This window comes from Molossus molossus, unplaced genomic scaffold, assembly GCF_014108415.1.
Source record: "Molossus molossus isolate mMolMol1 unplaced genomic scaffold, mMolMol1.p scaffold_m16_p_3, whole genome shotgun sequence".
Classification (NCBI taxonomy): Eukaryota; Metazoa; Chordata; class Mammalia; order Chiroptera; family Molossidae; genus Molossus; species Molossus molossus.
This window is the reverse complement of record NW_023425366.1, coordinates 87,769,032-87,786,471: the sequence shown is the minus strand read 5'-3', so window position 1 is coordinate 87,786,471 and position 17,440 is coordinate 87,769,032. Positions and strand designations below refer to the sequence as shown.

General features: G+C 37.1%; 1 protein-coding gene across 1 annotated transcript in view; it reads right to left on the bottom strand.

The window, feature by feature from the left end:
* Positions 1 to 1,321: 1,321 nt before the first annotated feature.
* The window catches only part of PRR16 (proline rich 16), a 169,169-nt gene continuing 153,050 nt past the window's right edge, over positions 1,322 to 17,440 (bottom strand). The window contains exon 2 of the mRNA XM_036280111.1: positions 1,322 to 2,682. Within this exon, the coding sequence (XP_036136004.1) occupies positions 1,927 to 2,682 (756 nt within the window). The 3' untranslated portion in view covers positions 1,322 to 1,926. The remainder of the gene's footprint in view (positions 2,683 to 17,440) is intronic.

Here is a 17,440-nt window from a genome sequence, read left to right as displayed (position 1 = left end):
ATAAGTTTTGATTATGGCCTTTCTTGATTATTGGTCTTATGTTTTGTAACTTTCTGAAAAATGTGTTATGCTTATATTACCTTCCTGTCCAACAAACACAGAACAAAAATCATTCTGAGTAATTTTTAATATGACGTCCTCTTTGTTTTTACTCATTTGATTGTTCCTTTAAAAAAATAAAGCCTATTCTCTTTCCATCATTCTGCCTAAAATATACTATCACCTTTTAATAGAAAGTTATTTAAAAAATAGTATTCCAAATTACTATGATATAGCTTGAAAAAGGCACAAAGAAATATGACTGAATACTACCTCCCCATAGCAACACAAATTGAAGTTTAAAGATCAAAAGCCATGCCCTGGCCAGTTGAAGCGTCGGCCTGCGGTCCAGAGAGACCGGGGTTCGCTTCCTGCTGAGGGCATGTACCTCGGTTGCGGTTTGTCCCCGGCCCTGGTTGGGTTGTGCGGGTGGCGGCCACTTGATGTGTCCCTTTTACATTGATGTTTCTCTCTCTGCTCTTTCTCTCTCTCCCACTAAAACAACAACAAAAAAAACACAAAACATCAAAAGCCAAATAGTCAAAATAATTACAGTACTCTTTATTAAGTTGTACAATAAACAAATTTTCACCAAAGATGACTCGACTCCCTCTACTCTTTCTTAATGGACACATATTTATTATTCAGCCTGTTCCTGTCATCATGATTTTAGGAGAGAGAAACTCATTTCTATAGTTCCAAGGCAATATATCCAATCAGTCCATGTGATGGTAATTGGGAAGTAACCTCGGTCCATGGGTGAGTAAGTGACCTGAACTGGTCAATTAGACTGAAGAAAGAGCCTTTATTAGCTGTTAGAAGGGAAGGATTTCTTTCCTTCCTTCTACAGAATAACAAAAACCCCTGGCATATTTCAACTCTTAGGGGAATCAGCTTAAGGCTAACAATATCCTGTTCTAGAAGCATCTTTATTTTCCCCTATGATTCTCCTATAATGGGGTTCCCTGGAGGAGGCAGAGATCTGCTGATACAGGAGGCAGATCATCCACTGCTTCGGTGTCCTGGCTAACCGTGCGTCTGGAGCAATGCTGAGTGCGACAAGGCTCAAGAGGGGTTGGCAGTGTAGGAGGCGTTCAATAGATGGTCCTTGAGGCTCCAAAATATGTAATATAAAAATGTGTAAAATTCTATGACCTGATTATTATATTTAATTTAAAACATCTCACATATATTCACTGTGATCTTCTCCAAACTCTTTTGGTGTTACTACCCACTTTGATGACTATTAACATGGGATTAAATGCACCATGGCTTCATTTTTATTTTGAGGAACATTTGGTTTTGCCATTATCTACTGTCTGTTGACATATGATATTTCCATACACCAAAGTATTTCATATTTATATAGATGAACATATAATTGTATGATATAGAAAATGACCTTTTTGGTATTGTCCTCAGCATTTAATAATGCAAAACTAGTGATAAACATCTGTAGAAAAAATAATAAAATGCTCCTTTATTATTAAAATTTCTTATTAAAAAGGATTAGGTCAAAGTGAATAGTGTGACATGTTATTAATACATAGATGAGGCATGAATAAAACTAATCTATTCCCATCTCGTATAGTAAATCAAACAATTTGAAACTGCAGGTCACTGTCACAGGTCAATTCAAAAAGAAAACACCACATATTCAGCTTTTTCATTATTCTGTGGTTTTTGATGATGCAATTTTTTAAACAGTGTATACCCAGGATAAAAACAATGTACTGCATACTTACCAGGTGATTTTTATGCCACTTTGCTGAATGCAGGATTAATATATTTGGGCTTTTTATTGCTTGAGTAGAAAGTGCTCATTACTTATTATGTTTATAATATAAAAATTAAAATAAAACAAAAAGTGTTTTTAAATGGCATACATCACACTGTTGTAGTGGTTGATTTCCTCAAGATCGTCTTCTGTGGTTTTGGCGCAGTGGGAGGAGGCACAGTTGCAGGTCTGAGAGGGGGGAAGCTGTTGCTGTGGCTTATTCCCAGTCCTCCATTTTCGAGTGGAAATGGAGGGAGATGCGGTGGAGGAGGGCGGGGAGGGCCTTGGTGAGGGAGCTTCCCTGGTGGCTGAACAGGTTCGCTGTGTAAATGGACCTCCTGGCTCTTTATGTTATACCGGGAGTCACAGTCAGGACAATAGCCATGGTACTGCACTTTTTCATTAAACCGAACCCTTTCCCGAGGCCCTGCCTGGGGACATCTGTCTTTCTCAGGTCTATGCATCAGAGGCTGCAGGGACGCCTTGTCCAAGTTGCTACTGGGTGTGCAGCAGACATCTCCATTGGGAATTTTGTTTGGTGCTCCTGGTAAGCCTCCATTCCGCAGAAGGGTGCCATTGGTCTTTACGGGAGTGACAGCTGGCACCACCCTTTGGGGGCCTTCACACTTCACAGGTGTCAACCGTGGAGGAGGTGGTGGAGGGTTTGGCTTTCTCAGGACCGTGAGGATAGCAGATGGGTGTGCTGGGGGTTTAATGAGAGGTGCGTTGGCCTGCACTTTGACCTTCTCTATGCTGGAGGCTGTTGTGCCACTTGAGCTACTATTCAGGGTGTCCGTTTTGGAGCTGTCGGTCATCTCATCCTCCAGCTGTAGGTCAGAGGTCAGGGTGTCAATCTGGTCAACCACCTGGTGGAAAGCACAAGGTAACTGTGTTGAAAAATGACCCAAAGCAAAATAAACTGGAAACAATGTTTTCCCATCTAGCTGTAGTCTGCTACGGGAGCACTATTGTTGAATTGTGGATTCCATTACTGCATAATGTTTTCATTCCATGAATTTACAGAATAGCCACCATAAGAGTGTCAACTGTTTGATAACATAATGACTTCACATGCCTAGAATATAATACACTATTTATACCTATGTTTTATTCCTAACTCTGCCATACCCACCCAAGATAAAATCCTGATGCAGAAGCAGAACTGATTTTCAAAAACAAAAGGAGGGGACTTGGCTTAGCATGAAGAAAGCTACATGCTAAAAATGACAAAACACCAGACAATTTTCAAAATCATAACTTTTCTGGAACATCAGAGAACTAAGAAAAAAAAGAAAAAAAAACCAAATAAACGGAAATGCAATGAGTCTCCAGCCCTCTTAGGAGAGCTAGGACACTTCAGTTGTTTCACCTTTGGCAAATCACAGGGAAAGACACAGCCTCCACCAAAATGAGAAAAAAACAGCCGAAACTTGAATGAACAATTAAGGGCAGAGTGTGTGCTGTCACGGCAATTTAAAATTCCTAAGACTCCAGACAGGGTCATCTGTCCTCAGTCACTGTCTCTTCCTTGAGCCTCTCACCTGGGAGCCTGAGGGCAGGGAAGAAACTGGAAAGAGCCCCTCTTAAGCAAACAGGCACAAAACCCCACCCACTTCCTAGACCCTTCTCTTTTACAAAACAGAAGCTTTAAGAACTGGGGAAATGGTAAAACCCCCTCTAACCTCTAAGATACAGGCAAGGACCTCCTTCCTCTGGGACAAGGTAGAAGTAAAGGCCGACTAACCTTGGGGAAGGGGGCAAAACATGCTCTTGGACCCAGGAACTTGTACCACAGATGCCTGCTATCACTTGCGGTGGGACCCAAGTCACAACCACCACTCAAAACCTGCCAGACACAGGCAGAGGCGTGGAGTAGAATAATGTTGGCAGAGCAGTCAGACCAAGATGCAGATCCTACCCCAAGTGCAGGAGAATCATTCTGCAGACAGGAAAACTGGGTGGAAGCATGTTAGTTTTAAGAACAGTTTGTTCCAAGGGCACTGGGGAATCATGGAGTTAAAGCTGCCCATCAGAGGAATCTGAAATCTCCCAAAACAGGTTTGCACTAGGGTCTCTGTCCTGTTCAATCCCTGTCTGGGGGCAGCTTGTGAGAGGATGACGTTGGCTCAAATGCTGGATTATAGAGGACAGCAGTTGGGCTCTCAGCAACTAAGCTCCTCACTGTCAGAGATCTTGGAGGCCATTCTCATGACTGCACTATTACGCACATACGAAAATAGAGAAGTTGTGAATTACATGAAAAATAATTTATTTTTATATGAAGATAGTCCCTTCGGTTCCATATGCTTCCATTGTAGCTTTTTCCCCTCCTCTTTGACTCAGGCCTAAGTTTGTTCAACTGTGAAGTTGGCTTTTGACACATGGTGGCAGGATTGGGCTCAAAATAAAAACATCACAACCACCTAGAAATATGGGAGGATGCAAAGGTTTTACTTCTTCCTCATGACTGTTCATGCGAAAACCACCAGAGCCCAGCCTTCTAGTCCAACTCTTAAATATACCTTAAATCCACTCACCCGTATTTTCATTTCTTTGACCCTAGTCTGAACCACCATTACTTACCACACGGCCACGCAGTCACCTTGCTTTCCCTTCATTTCTCTAGTCTCGGTGATCTTTCTTTCTTTTTTTTTTATTCTCACCCGAGGACATTTTTCCATTTTTTGTACAGATAGAGTGGGAGGGAGAGAGAGGAAGAGAGAGAGAGGGAAACATCGATGTGAAAGGGACACATTGAGTGGCTGCCACCCGCATGACCAACCAGGGCTGGGGACAAACTGCAACCGAGGTATATGCCCTTAGCGGGAACCAAACCCGGGTCTCTCCGGACCACAGGTGGATGCTCTAACCGCTGAGCCAAACCGGCCAGGGCTGGTCTCAGTGATCTTTAAAAAACAGAACTGTGCTCTTGTCAACTCCCTGCTTAGACCCATCCAATGCCTGCTCATTTATCCTGTGATGAAGATCAATTCTTAACATGGTCTCCAAGATCCCGCACAGTCTTAGTGCTGTGCTGATAAGTGTTTAACAATGGATCTTAGGAGTCAAGGGGATCCTGATTTGAAAAGTTAGCCAGTTTTCACAGTGTAAATGTCCACTGTGGTCAATTTTATGTTAGTAAATGCAACATCACCGAATGTGAGGTTGGAAAGAAATGTTCTGTAGTGCATCATTATAAAGTGTTTCCACCATGCCAACAGAATAAGCTCATGACTACAAATAATGGTAAAATGTAGTGAAGTAATAATACATGATTAAGATTTAGAAAACCTTTATTTTTAATGTAATTTATTTAACATAAGTTTATATACATACTTTTGTTTTCAATAACGGTCATTTAATAGCTGGCTCACAAAATATAACAATTGGACCAATAGAGGCCATATAAGCCAGCAGTCTTTTACTCATAAAGAACGCTGAATCCTTAACTCTGATAAGTTTCCATTTTCTTCTCTGTTCTCAATTCTCTCTGGTCTTCTTTTAGATCCTCAGAACTGCCAGTCTGCTTCCTGCCACAGGACATTTGCACATATGATTTTTTTTTCTTGACATGCTGTGACCTCTCCTCTTTGTCTTATTAACTCCTATTCATCTTTAAAATCTTAGCTCAGTAGTCACTCATGAAGTAAACCTTCCCCATCCTACTGAAATTTCCCTTCTAGGTCTAGTTAATTTATTAAATATTCACAAGGAATCATATTTCTTTCATTTTATTTCATATATATTTATATATATTTCATTTTATGTATATATATATATTTTATTGTAGATTTAGTAGTAGTGTGAGTACTGGACTAATGTTTCCTCTCTAGACTATAATCTCAGTGAGATCAGGGACCTTGTTTGTTTTTACTGTTGCATCCGAAAGGCCTAATGTAATGAATGGCATCCAACTGAGGTTCAACAAATACTTGTTAGGTAAATGTATTGAGGGATTTTTCTTTTTAAAAAAAATCCTCACCAAGAACATGCTTAGAGAGAGGAAGGGGGAGAAAGGAAAGGAAAGAGGGAAAGAAGAGGAGAGAGAGAGAGAAACATCAATCAGTTGCCTTCAATAGGTGCCCCAACCAAGGATCAAACCAACAACCTGGGTATGTGCCCCAACTGGGAATTGAACTGGCAACTGTTCGGTGCACAGAATGACCCTCAACCAACTGAGCCACTCTGGCCAGGAGAGGGTTATTTCTTTAATTCAAGTGTGAGCAAGATAAATTCTTTCCTATTTGAATTTTGAAGATGTTGTTACTTTAAAAAGTCATAATTGCTCACTTATTCCAGAATACAAAAAGAAAAAAGGATTTAGCCATAAATGATTCCACAGAGTTGGTGGCACAGTCTCCAGCTCTAGGCTAGATAGCATAGACATTAAAGTGGGAGGACAATTAAAAAATGTGAGAAATACAGGGACAGTCTTGGCTCATGGGTGCTGGGTACGATTTAATGTAGAGAGGTTATCTATCCTAAGCCTTTTAATGTATAGAATGTCTGCAGTGAAGAAGAGAAAGCTGGTCTTCTGTGAGAGAACTGAAGCTGAGGTTCAGAGATGAGTAAGTACTGCTTGGGTCCTTGATGGTTTGATAGTTCCTGGATGGCTTGAGTCTCAACACTGTCATTTCTTGAGTGCCTACAAAATGCCTACAGAATCAAAAACAACGTACAACTCTCATGGAGCAAGAAAGCTAGTCAAAGAGCCTGCCAGGCATTAACCGGACACTCAAATAACTGTAACAGTGCAACTGGCTCTAGTGCTCTGAATGAAAAATACCAGGTATTATAAGAGGAGCATAAAAAGGCCCCATCAGAAAAGACGGTGAAGCATTCCTGAGGGATGAGTTACAGTTATCTGGTGGAAGAGACAGGATTTTAGCAGTTCACTCAGGGAAGAGCCTGTTAAATGTCCTTTTTTTTTTTTTAAATCCTTACCCGAGGACATTTTTCAATTTTTTGTTCAGAAAGAGTGGGACATAGAGTGGGAGAGAGAGAGAGGAAGAGAGAGAGAGAGAAACATCGTCGTGAAAGAGACACATCCAGTGGTTGGCACCCGCATGACCCAACCAGGGCTGGGACAAACTGTAACTGAGGAACATGCTCTTAGCAGGAACTGAACCAGGGTCTCTCAGGACCGGACCGCAGGCTGATGCTCTAATTGCTGAGCCAAACCGGCCAGGGCTAAAGGTCCTTTAAAGAAGACTCGAATGAAGTGCAAGGTGAGGTTGAGGCTAGAGAGCTAGGTAGCAGCTGGGCTGTAAGAGTTCTTGTTATTTTGTTATCAAGTACCACAAAATTTTTTAAAGAGTTGCAGAAGTTAGAGAAGCAATATTCAAAGAGACTATGAAATAGTATCTTTCAGAATTGAAGCATCATCTAATTAAAGAAATAACAAGAGTTTCAAACACGAACATATAAACAAACCCATACACCCAGACACACTGTAGTGAAAATACAAAATGCTGAAAGTAATGATAAAAGTTTTACAACAATATAAAAAGGAACCCTAAATATTTACACAGGGACAAAAATTAGGCTGACAGAAGATTTTCACACAAGCAATAGAAGCCTAAAGAAAATTCAGAAATGCATTTCACGCTGAAAAAAAGGAATTGCAATTGTAATATAACGTTTCTGTAAAAGTAAGAGTGAAATAGATACTGTCAGACAATAAATACAAAGAGAGTATATTTCTTAAGCTCAGTCCTGAAGTCTGATAAATGACAATTCAGAAAATATAAAAAGCCAGAAGAACTGGAATACAAGAATCATAGGTGGATGAACAAAGACATTGTTAAAGCCCTGGCTGGTGTGGCTCAGTTGGTTGGCATATCCTCCCATACACTAAACAGTCACAGGTTCAATGCCTGATCAGGGCACATACCCAGGTAGGGGGTTCAATCCTGGTCAGGGCACGTGTGGCCGGGAACCTATTGCTATTTCTCTCTCTCTCCCTCCCTTCCTCTCTTTTAAAATCAATTAAAAAAATAAAATAAATTGTTAAAGAAGTAAACTAATTTGAAAGACAGAAAAATGTAAAACTGAAATAATAGGAAAATTACATGTCTGATTAGAGAACACTCAGAGTTAAAGCACTGGTGCTGATGAACTTTAGGCTTTATGTATTTAAAAAATTTTAGGGCAACTACAGAAATAATAGACAAATCTATAACTTCCAAAATAATACAAAGATTAAAGAGTAAAGAAATCGACAAATACATGCAGATAATAAGAAAACTTAAAAAAAAAAGAATGGTAAGTAGAAAAAAACTGCATAATATAGTAGAAAAAATAACTTCAAATATATTAGTAATCATAACAAGTATAGATTAAAAAAATTTATTTAAAAGAGAGAAAGAAAGATTCAACTTAAAGTCATAGAAATCCAATATAGCAAACAAGTAACCAAATGAAATCTGACATAGATATATTAATAATTAACAAAAAACTCAGCCTAAATCTTTCTTAATCAAAAAAGTTTTGTATCAATATTGACTTAGGAGAAAATAATGAATAACACAAAATCAAGAGTTTACAAACACACACATACACACACAGAGGAAAAAAAGTTTATGAGGAAGAAATTTCCCACCCTGTCTGGTTTGGCTCAGTGGTTAGAGTGTCAGCCGGGAGACCTAAGGGTTACAGGTTTGATTCCTGGCCAAGGACACTTACTTCGGTTGCATGTTCCAGCCCCAACCCCAGACAGGGTCCTGCAGAAGGCCACCAATTTATGTGTATCTCTTACATCAGTCTTTCTCTCTCTATATCTTCCTCCTACACTATCTGAACAAAAAATAGAAAAATGTCCTCAGGTGAGGATAAAAAAAATACAAAAAAAACAAAACAAAACAAAAAACAGTGGAAAAATAGCCTTGGGTGAGGATAAGAAAAAAAAAAAAGTAATTTCCCTAAAGTGAACACCAAATTTCCTATAACCATGAAAAGACATTCAATCCCACTAGTAATCAAGGTGGTACTAACTGAAGAAAAATGAGGGTAACATTTCATACTCAATAAAAATATGTCTGCTAATTCCAATTGTTGGCGATGATATAGATACATGGGAACTTTGAACACTATCAGGGCAAATGTAAATTCAGTCAGTTGAGAAGATTTTTGACAGTATCCAATAATTGGAATACGGTACATACCTATGATATAGGTCTTCTAGGAACAAAGCCTAGACTACTCTAAAGAAACTCTTCCAGATGTGAAAGTGCAAGGATATTCCTTGCAGGTGTGTGTTTGTTTTATCATAACAAACATTTGGAAACAACCTAAAAATCTATAAGTGGTTGAGGAAGTAAATATAACATAGTTCTAATGAAGTAACTTGAGTTATATGTATCACAGGGATATATCTCAAAAACCTAATGCTGAATAAAAAAAGTTAAAGAATATATTCAGTGTGTATATTGTTCACATACAGAAGCACAGCTAGTTTAATTGATACAATATGAAAATAAATGATACACATCAATTTCAGGCAAGGAGGAAGAGAAATGGATGTTGGGAAGCATCAGCTACACAGCTGAAAAATTTCATTAAAACTTGATATAAAATAACTAAAGAGTTGATGTTTGTTAAGTCTCGATTATATTTGTTACATTAATTTATTTAGTCACATGTGAAAGATTTTATAATTTTAAATTGAAATAAATATTTAACACAAGTTAAATTTAGAAAGAAAAGAAGTAAATCTTACACCTGCCATATGGAGAACACATTGAAGGGTGGTGTTGAAGTTTATTTACTCAAGTTGTTGCTGCATCCAAGTGAGATATGAATAAATTAACTAGATGAGGAATATACTGTATACTTATTAGTACACTTCAATGTTTTGCTTAAACTACTTCAAAGTATCAAATTGCAACAAAAGGAGTCATGATGGTATTAAAGTAAAAACAAAATGAAAGAAAGTAGGACCAGAGGGACAGATTGTTTGCAGATACTTGGAGGTGGGAAGACAGCATGCCATCAATCATAAATCTAAGAACACCCACACCTAAAATCATCAGGTCAAAGGAGAAATGTGTATCTCAAAGTTGAAATTCAGTTATCTGTTCAAGTAATTGTGACTACTCAAGTCCAAGGAAGACTTTGCTAGTGGAAGTGAAACAGACAGAGAGAGAGATTTAAACAAATGTGTTGTGTTTAATGACTTCAGGAGGTTTTCTTAGCCTTACATATAAGGAAGCTATGATCAGATGGTAGAATAATTAAAAATAATGATAACTGTGATTTAGGAATCCCATGAGCTCAAGGTTTTCACATCTGGGAGAATATGCCTAAGTATTTTCATAAAAGAGAAGCAGATTTGAAAGAAATTAAGTAATGATATGAACTAAGTTATTTGTGGGAATACAAAATTCAGTTTATAATATAATTATAAATATTGAACTACGAAGAATAAATATAAAGACACTGTAGTGTTATCATGAGAGTAAAATCCAGGACGAAGAGATTTATTTAAAATAAAAAAAAAAAAATTAGGAGCTCCTTTTTCTAAGCTCTCACTGCATTTTTTTCTTTTATTATTACAATTGCCTTAATACACTAGAATTGTCTATTTATGTATGTTTTCCCTCAGAACATGTAAGCACAGATTTCCATCTTTGTCTCTGTCAGAAAACACAGTGGCTGCTCACAGTAGGTATTCAATTATAACACACTGGGTGAAGGAACTGGGTAAATACAGATTCTGAGAGAAAAGTCTTCTCTTGTTCTTACTCCCATCCCTCTCCAGCCTTCTGGGTTTGGGTGGGGTTTTCAAAGTCTTCAACCCCACCAATTCCATTTGGTGGAAGCACATTGGAATGGATTAGGCAATACAAATGGAAGGCGGAAATAGAGTTGGGCCCTGGCCAGTTTGGTTCAGCGATTAGGGTGCTAGCCTGCAGACGGAAGTGTCTTGGGTTCGATTCCTGGTCAAAGGCACATGCCTCAGTTTCAATTTTAATCCCTAGCCCTGGTTGGAATCTTGCAGAAGGAATCTTACAACTCACATGGATGTCTCTCTCCACCCCCCTCCACTCTATCTAAAAAATCAATGGGAAAATATCCTCAGGTGAAGATGAAAGGAAGAAAGAAAGAAAGAAAGAAAGAAAGAAAGAAAGAAAGAGAAAGAAAGAAAGAAAGAAGGAAGGAAGGAAGGAAGGAAGGAAGGAAGGAAGGAAGGAAGGAAGGAAGGAAGAAGAGAAGAAGAAGAAAGAAAGAAAGAAAGAAAGAAAGAAAGAAAGAAAGAAAGAGGGAGGGAGGGAGGGAGGGAGGAAAAGTTGGTGAGATGGGAAACTCTCTTTCTATGTTATCTGACTCTTAACTCCTAGCTCCACAGCTTGGCAATAGAGATCTCTCAGTCATGCTCCAAATTAAGATAGTTTAAGTGTACATTTATCTTTAAATATTTATATAGCTCTGGATAAATCCTGCTTATCTTGTTTAATTAAATATCACATAATATATAGTTCAGTTGCCTTTGAAAAAAGAAAACCCTCTTTCAACTTCAGTGAACCTCTCTCTAGGGCCTCCTCGGTGTCAATCTCAACCAATGATTTTCACTTAGAAACTTAATGAAATGAAAGGAAGAATTTAACCCCAGCTTAAATACGTACAAGGAAATTTATGAATTCTTCTAAGAACTTTACTATTGACTTATGAAAACAAACACATTTTCAAATGTTTGGCACAGGCAGCAAAACACCGAAAGACAGCCCAGCCAGTGTGGCTCAGTGGATTGAGCATCCTGTGAACTGAGAGGTCCTGTTCGATTCCCAGTCAGGGCACATGCCCGGGTTGTGAGCTCAATCCCCAGTAGGGGGCGTGCAGGAGGCAGCCAATAGATGTTACCCTCTCACATGGATGTTTCTATCTCTCTCTCCCTTCCTCTCTCTCTAAAAAAATCAATTTAAAAAAACACCAAAAGAGAAATGAATGGAAGCCCAGAGAAGGAGACAGCTAAAAACACTTCCTATCTGTATCTGTTAGACCATGCTCAGTGGCTGAACCCACATGCAGGCTGACTCAAGAGGTTTGTCCAACAGAAATATACAGGATAGCAAGTGGCAGACCAGTCAGATCCTTCCTGAGAGAGACGCAGCAGAAAGTAGTGGAGTCACCAGTGGGCTATTCCAGCATGGAGATAGGAGGGCAGTTTCCCTCATATTCACAGTTCACACACTTCATTTCCATTTTTAACATTACATCAAATTATAAAATACATATTTACCTAGGTATCTATCTATCCATCTATTTATCTATATCTATGCCACTGATCTAGTGAAAGGATTAAATGGGTAGGTAGTTCACCACATAGCTTACCACTTTTGTATTCCATTACTACATCACAGTATTTGTTATATACTGCGTGTGAATTAATATGTATAAGTAATTATTTTGTGAATGGTAGAATAACACTGAATTATACTATGTTAGAAGCAATTTAATAAGTGGAAGCATTTAAATTATTCCAGAATCTTGTTAGCTTTGCTTTGGCATTTATTTATTTTTTTAAATCTATAAGAATATAAGGACCAATATGTATTAACAGTCAATAATAAAGGTGCCATTATTAGTAGTAAATCTTTGTAGTAAATCTAATTAATGTATTTAGAGAGGTTTGAGAATATATTAAGGTATAAAATAAAACATACAATTATTGAAGAAGACATAAAATAAGAAAACTATTTGGAATATGAAATATAAATATTAAATTTTAAAACATTAATAGAAAGCATAAAAGATAAAATCTTAAAAATGTTATTAATTTAAAAACTAAAGAAAATTTCAAGAAAAAGATAAAAGTCATGGAGAGCAGGAAAATCAATCCTAGAACTTCAACAACTAAATAAGGGTTTTCAGAAAAAGGAAATAATAATGTGAGATGCCAAATTAAAGAAATAAGAAAAGAAAAATCCCACAGATGGTCATACAAATGAAGCTTCAGATAGAAAGCCAATAGAGTACTAATCAGGATGAATGAAAAAGAAAACAAAATCAGCCTGGCCAGTGTGGCTCAGTGGTTGAGCATCGACCCATGCACCAAGAGGTCACCTGTTCGATTCCTGGTCAGGGCACATGCCCAGGTTGTGGACCCAATCCCCAGTGAGGGGCATGTAGGAGGTGGCCAATCGATGTTCTCTCTTATTGATGTTTCTCTCTCCCTCCCCCTTCTTCTCTCTCTAAATCAATAAAGGAAAAAAATTTAAAAAGAAAACAAAGTCAATCGTGTACCAAGCAAACATGGGACACACAGAAAGAAATGAAAGTCAAAATATCATCATAATTTCTTCAGGACAAAAGAAGATGAAAGATATTTTACCAGTAGCTTCAAAATTCTAGTGCAAAATAATTTCAGCCCCAATTCTATACTTAGATAAATTAACAACCAATTGTAAGGAAAATTGAAATAGTTTTAGATATTAAGGACAAAGACAACTTATTTCCCTCCATCTGTTCTTCAAAAGTTAAGGATATAATGTAGCACAGTAAAATAAAATCCAAGAAAATAAGAAAATACGGATCCAAGAAATATCATGGCTAACACAGAAGTGTGAAAACAAAGAAAAGAATTTGAGAATAACAACTATACCATCATCCCCAAAGAGCAACTATTCTAAACTAAAATAGAAAATCAGAGGCTCCAAGAAAAAATAATAATGAATTATATCCAGCAGGTCATATAACTGAAAATCTGTCACGCACTAGTGATTTAAAGAAGTGAACTATGGTGTGCAAGAAAAGAATCCATTTGAATCTTGAATTCTCTTCCGAGAGGCTCAGGTTTAGAAACACGGGCTTAAACTTCTTTCTTTATAAGTTCATTAACATTATTTCATTCCACTGGTACTTCTGAGATGCTGGTCATTAATGTTTCTTTTCAACATATGGGCAAAAGCAAAAAAAGACGAATTATTCATCTTCCACATGACGAGTCACATAATCTGGTTTTGAAGTTTGTAAAAAAAGTGTTTGAACATATTATTTAGAGAGCTGACTACCTGGGAAACAAAGAAACATAGTTAAAAGGGGTTTCTCTTGGGGCAAGAATATTCGAGCAGAAAAAGGGGAGATCTCCTCTTTCCAAGAAAGGCATTGGACAGACATAACTTCAAACCAGGTGACACCCGACAGGTGTCTTGAATGATAAAATAAAATTTGAAGGAAGCCATAGCATGTGCAGTGGTTTTAAAGCATGAAGTATAATATTTTTATGTGTTGATAAAGAATAAGGTGGTTCAGGAATAAGTGGTAAGTATGAAAAGGCAGATAAGCCCTGGTCGGTTTGGCTCAGTAGTTAGAGCGTCAGTCTGCGGTCCAGAGAGAGGAGACCAGGGTTTGGTTCCCGCTAAGGGCATGTACCTTGGTTGCAGTTTGTCCCCGGCCCTGGTTGGTCATGTGGGAGGCAGCCACTCGATGTGTCCCTTTCACATTGATGTCTCTCTCTCTCTCTCTCCCTTCCTCCCACTCTATCCGAACAAAAAACAAACAAACAAACAAAAAAAAACGGAAAAATGTCCTCAGGTCAGGATAAAATAAAGGTAGATAAAGGGCAGGTTGTGTGTGTGTTGCGGGGGGGTGGGGGGGCATGCTGTCAGCCATGTCAAGAAGTTTAAACACCTTAAACTACAATTTTAAAGTTCCCAAAAGGTTCAAATTTGTGACACTGTCAAAAGAATGCAGATGGACATGTTTTAGTAGGTTCATATCCTCTTCAATCTAACAGTTTTATAGCCATAGCATGGATAGTTACATAGATAGCACAAGTCTAAATATAAAATTCAACCACAGATATTATTTGTCAAAGTGTTATTGGACCCCAGCAGCCTTGGAAAATTACACAAGTTTCAACAGTTTATGTTACTTAAAACACTAACTGATCCAAACATTCTAACTCTACAATTTGCAAAACTAAGATGTTTAATTTTTTTTTTAAGTCATAATACGAAAGGACCTGGGTTCATTTAACATTTCCTCATAGAACTGTAAGCTTTTTGAGTTGCTCCTGAAGGAAGTAAAAATTCCTCAAATCTTTATACACAGTTTCTAATTGTCACATACCCAAATGTTTATTGTTTAGAACAAAGAAACAAAGCAATTCACTACTAAGGGAGTAAGTGCTATTAACTCAAAGTTTAATTTCATATAGTTAAAATGTACCAAACGTAATGATCACTTCATCTAAGTCCTACTTTTACCGGTCTACAGTTTCAGTGCGTACAGTATTTACTACTTTTCTTTCCCCCATGACAAACATTACCCACAGATGATAATGCCTGAAATGTCATAGCTCACTTTAATTTCTGTCTTCATAAGGTATCTTGTTATTTTAATAGGGAACATGCTTCTACTGAGGCTGCCTGTAAAGTACGGAAAAGGAAACATCCCTCATCATAATTTGCTGCAACAGCTTAATAGTTGTAAAAGGCTTGACTACTTGCATTTTGTGAGTATACACTTCAAAATTATTCCATTATGTTAATAATGTTCAAGAGGAAGCTATAACTCGTGATAATGGAACTGTAAACTTGAACATAAGCTTATAACTCTCAATTCCTCTATCTTTTTGCATTTGTTGAAGTATAAATGAAATAAACATCAGGTTGTGTGGTATATTCCCTATTGATGTTAAACAGCTTAATAAAAATATTCTATAAGCATCATGCCTAAGATGCAAGAACAAAACTCCTCACCACCCAGTTACTCTTTCTTCCATTTAATCCATTCTCTGCATTGCAGTCTGACAGAGCATTTTAAAAATATGGTCACCAAAAATGTATATACACATACACACAAAGAGTATAATTATAAAGCCAGTGTTTATTAAAATACATTTCATTTTCAAAATGTAATAGAATCTAAAGACACCCTGTATACATTTTTGGGGGGATATATATATATATATGATTAAACCTTAAGTATCCTGGTGCTCTTAAGAAAAGAACAAATACTTAATAAGGTCACAGATCTCATTGGATCTGGGTCCCACTGTCCATACTAACATGCTTGTATACCACTTGTACCTATCAATTACAGTTCAGTGCAGGTTTATAAACTCTGGAGGTGATGAATTTGGGCTATAAATAAACTATGTTCATGGAATTTCTAGTTTCTCTCTGTCTTTCAATATGTACATATACACACATATCTTAATACTTTCAGACATTAATGTTGGAGAACTGACATTGAAATTATATATTAAAATAAACTTGCAAGATTATAAAGCATTTTATTTATCAATGTCTCTAAAGAAATATATATATTAAATATATATATACACACATATATAGAGAGAGTAAAATGACATTTTGACATATGTTTTCACTTTGTGCATCTCAGATATTGAGTTAAATGTTTAGTGTATAATGTAAAGGAAGAAAAATTTGGTATTAAACTATTATTTGTCATATATCCTTAAAATTTATGTAGAACATTAAATTTCCTGCCAAAAACTTCAGAAAAACTCTATTGCTTCTTTCCTTGATATCTCAAGCACATACTTGATGTATAAATACTTACATACATACTTAATGAATAAATAATAGCTTTTATCAAAAATTCAGAATAATATTACAAGAAATACTGATATTGATAACGCTGGGATTAGCATGTAGGATGTTGGGTGTAATTATAATTTTGACTGTCACTAGTTGTATGATGGCAAAACTGGGTCTTTCTTTACTGGCATTAGTTCTCTACTTTGTTATTTTTTTAAAAAGAAGAAGAAAGAAAGTGTGAGAAATGGTCAGTGGTATCTGCGATAAGTGTAGAGAATGAGTAGGTATAAAATGTTTTGGGAGGAGAGGCAGAAACAATTAATTCTTCCAGGGAAGGAGAAATAATGTCAGAGAAAGTCTTGGAAACAGAAAATATTTAAAGTGGATTTTTAAGAATAAGGTAGAAAATAGTGAAAAAGCATTCCAGGCAAAGTAAAGGAAGGAAGGTTTGAAAAAATAGAGATTTCTAGTAGAAAGTCATCCAACATGGCAGACTGCAAGGGGTGGTGTGTGTGTGTGTGTGTGTGTGCGCGTGCGTGCACACGTGCACATTTAGGGGGATGTTTAATAAATGAAAGGGCAAGCTAGGAAAAAGTATGTAAAGACACACAGAAAGAGATGCAGGTGAAGAAGTGCTAGAATGCCTAATGGCCTTCAATGAGTTTGGCCTTTACCTGTAAGTAACAGCCCAGGTTCAAAAGAAAAGCAATGTGAGCAACTATGATTCTGCAGAGCCCTGAGGAAGTGGAAGCCATTGCAAAAAAAACAAAAAAAAGTCATTAAAAATTCATTTTTTTCTTAAGAAAGCTAGGGAAAATTATAAAAAATTACACAAATGGTTAGATTACAGTACATTTATGTGTTAGTAAAAACATTTGAAAATCTCTAAAGTTCATCTTTAAAATATCTTTCCCAGTTTGAAAAATACCTAGTCTAATTCAATTACGATGAGTGTGCTGAGTGTGAACACAGATGGGGACATTATCCTTGGTTGAACAAATGCATGCAAACATTTTGGCATTCCCTTTGTGCTGGGTCCTAGCCCTCTTCATGGAGTAAGGGGAGTTGCGTTTTGAAGTGTAGCACCTTCATGTCTGATTTAATGTACCACGATATATGA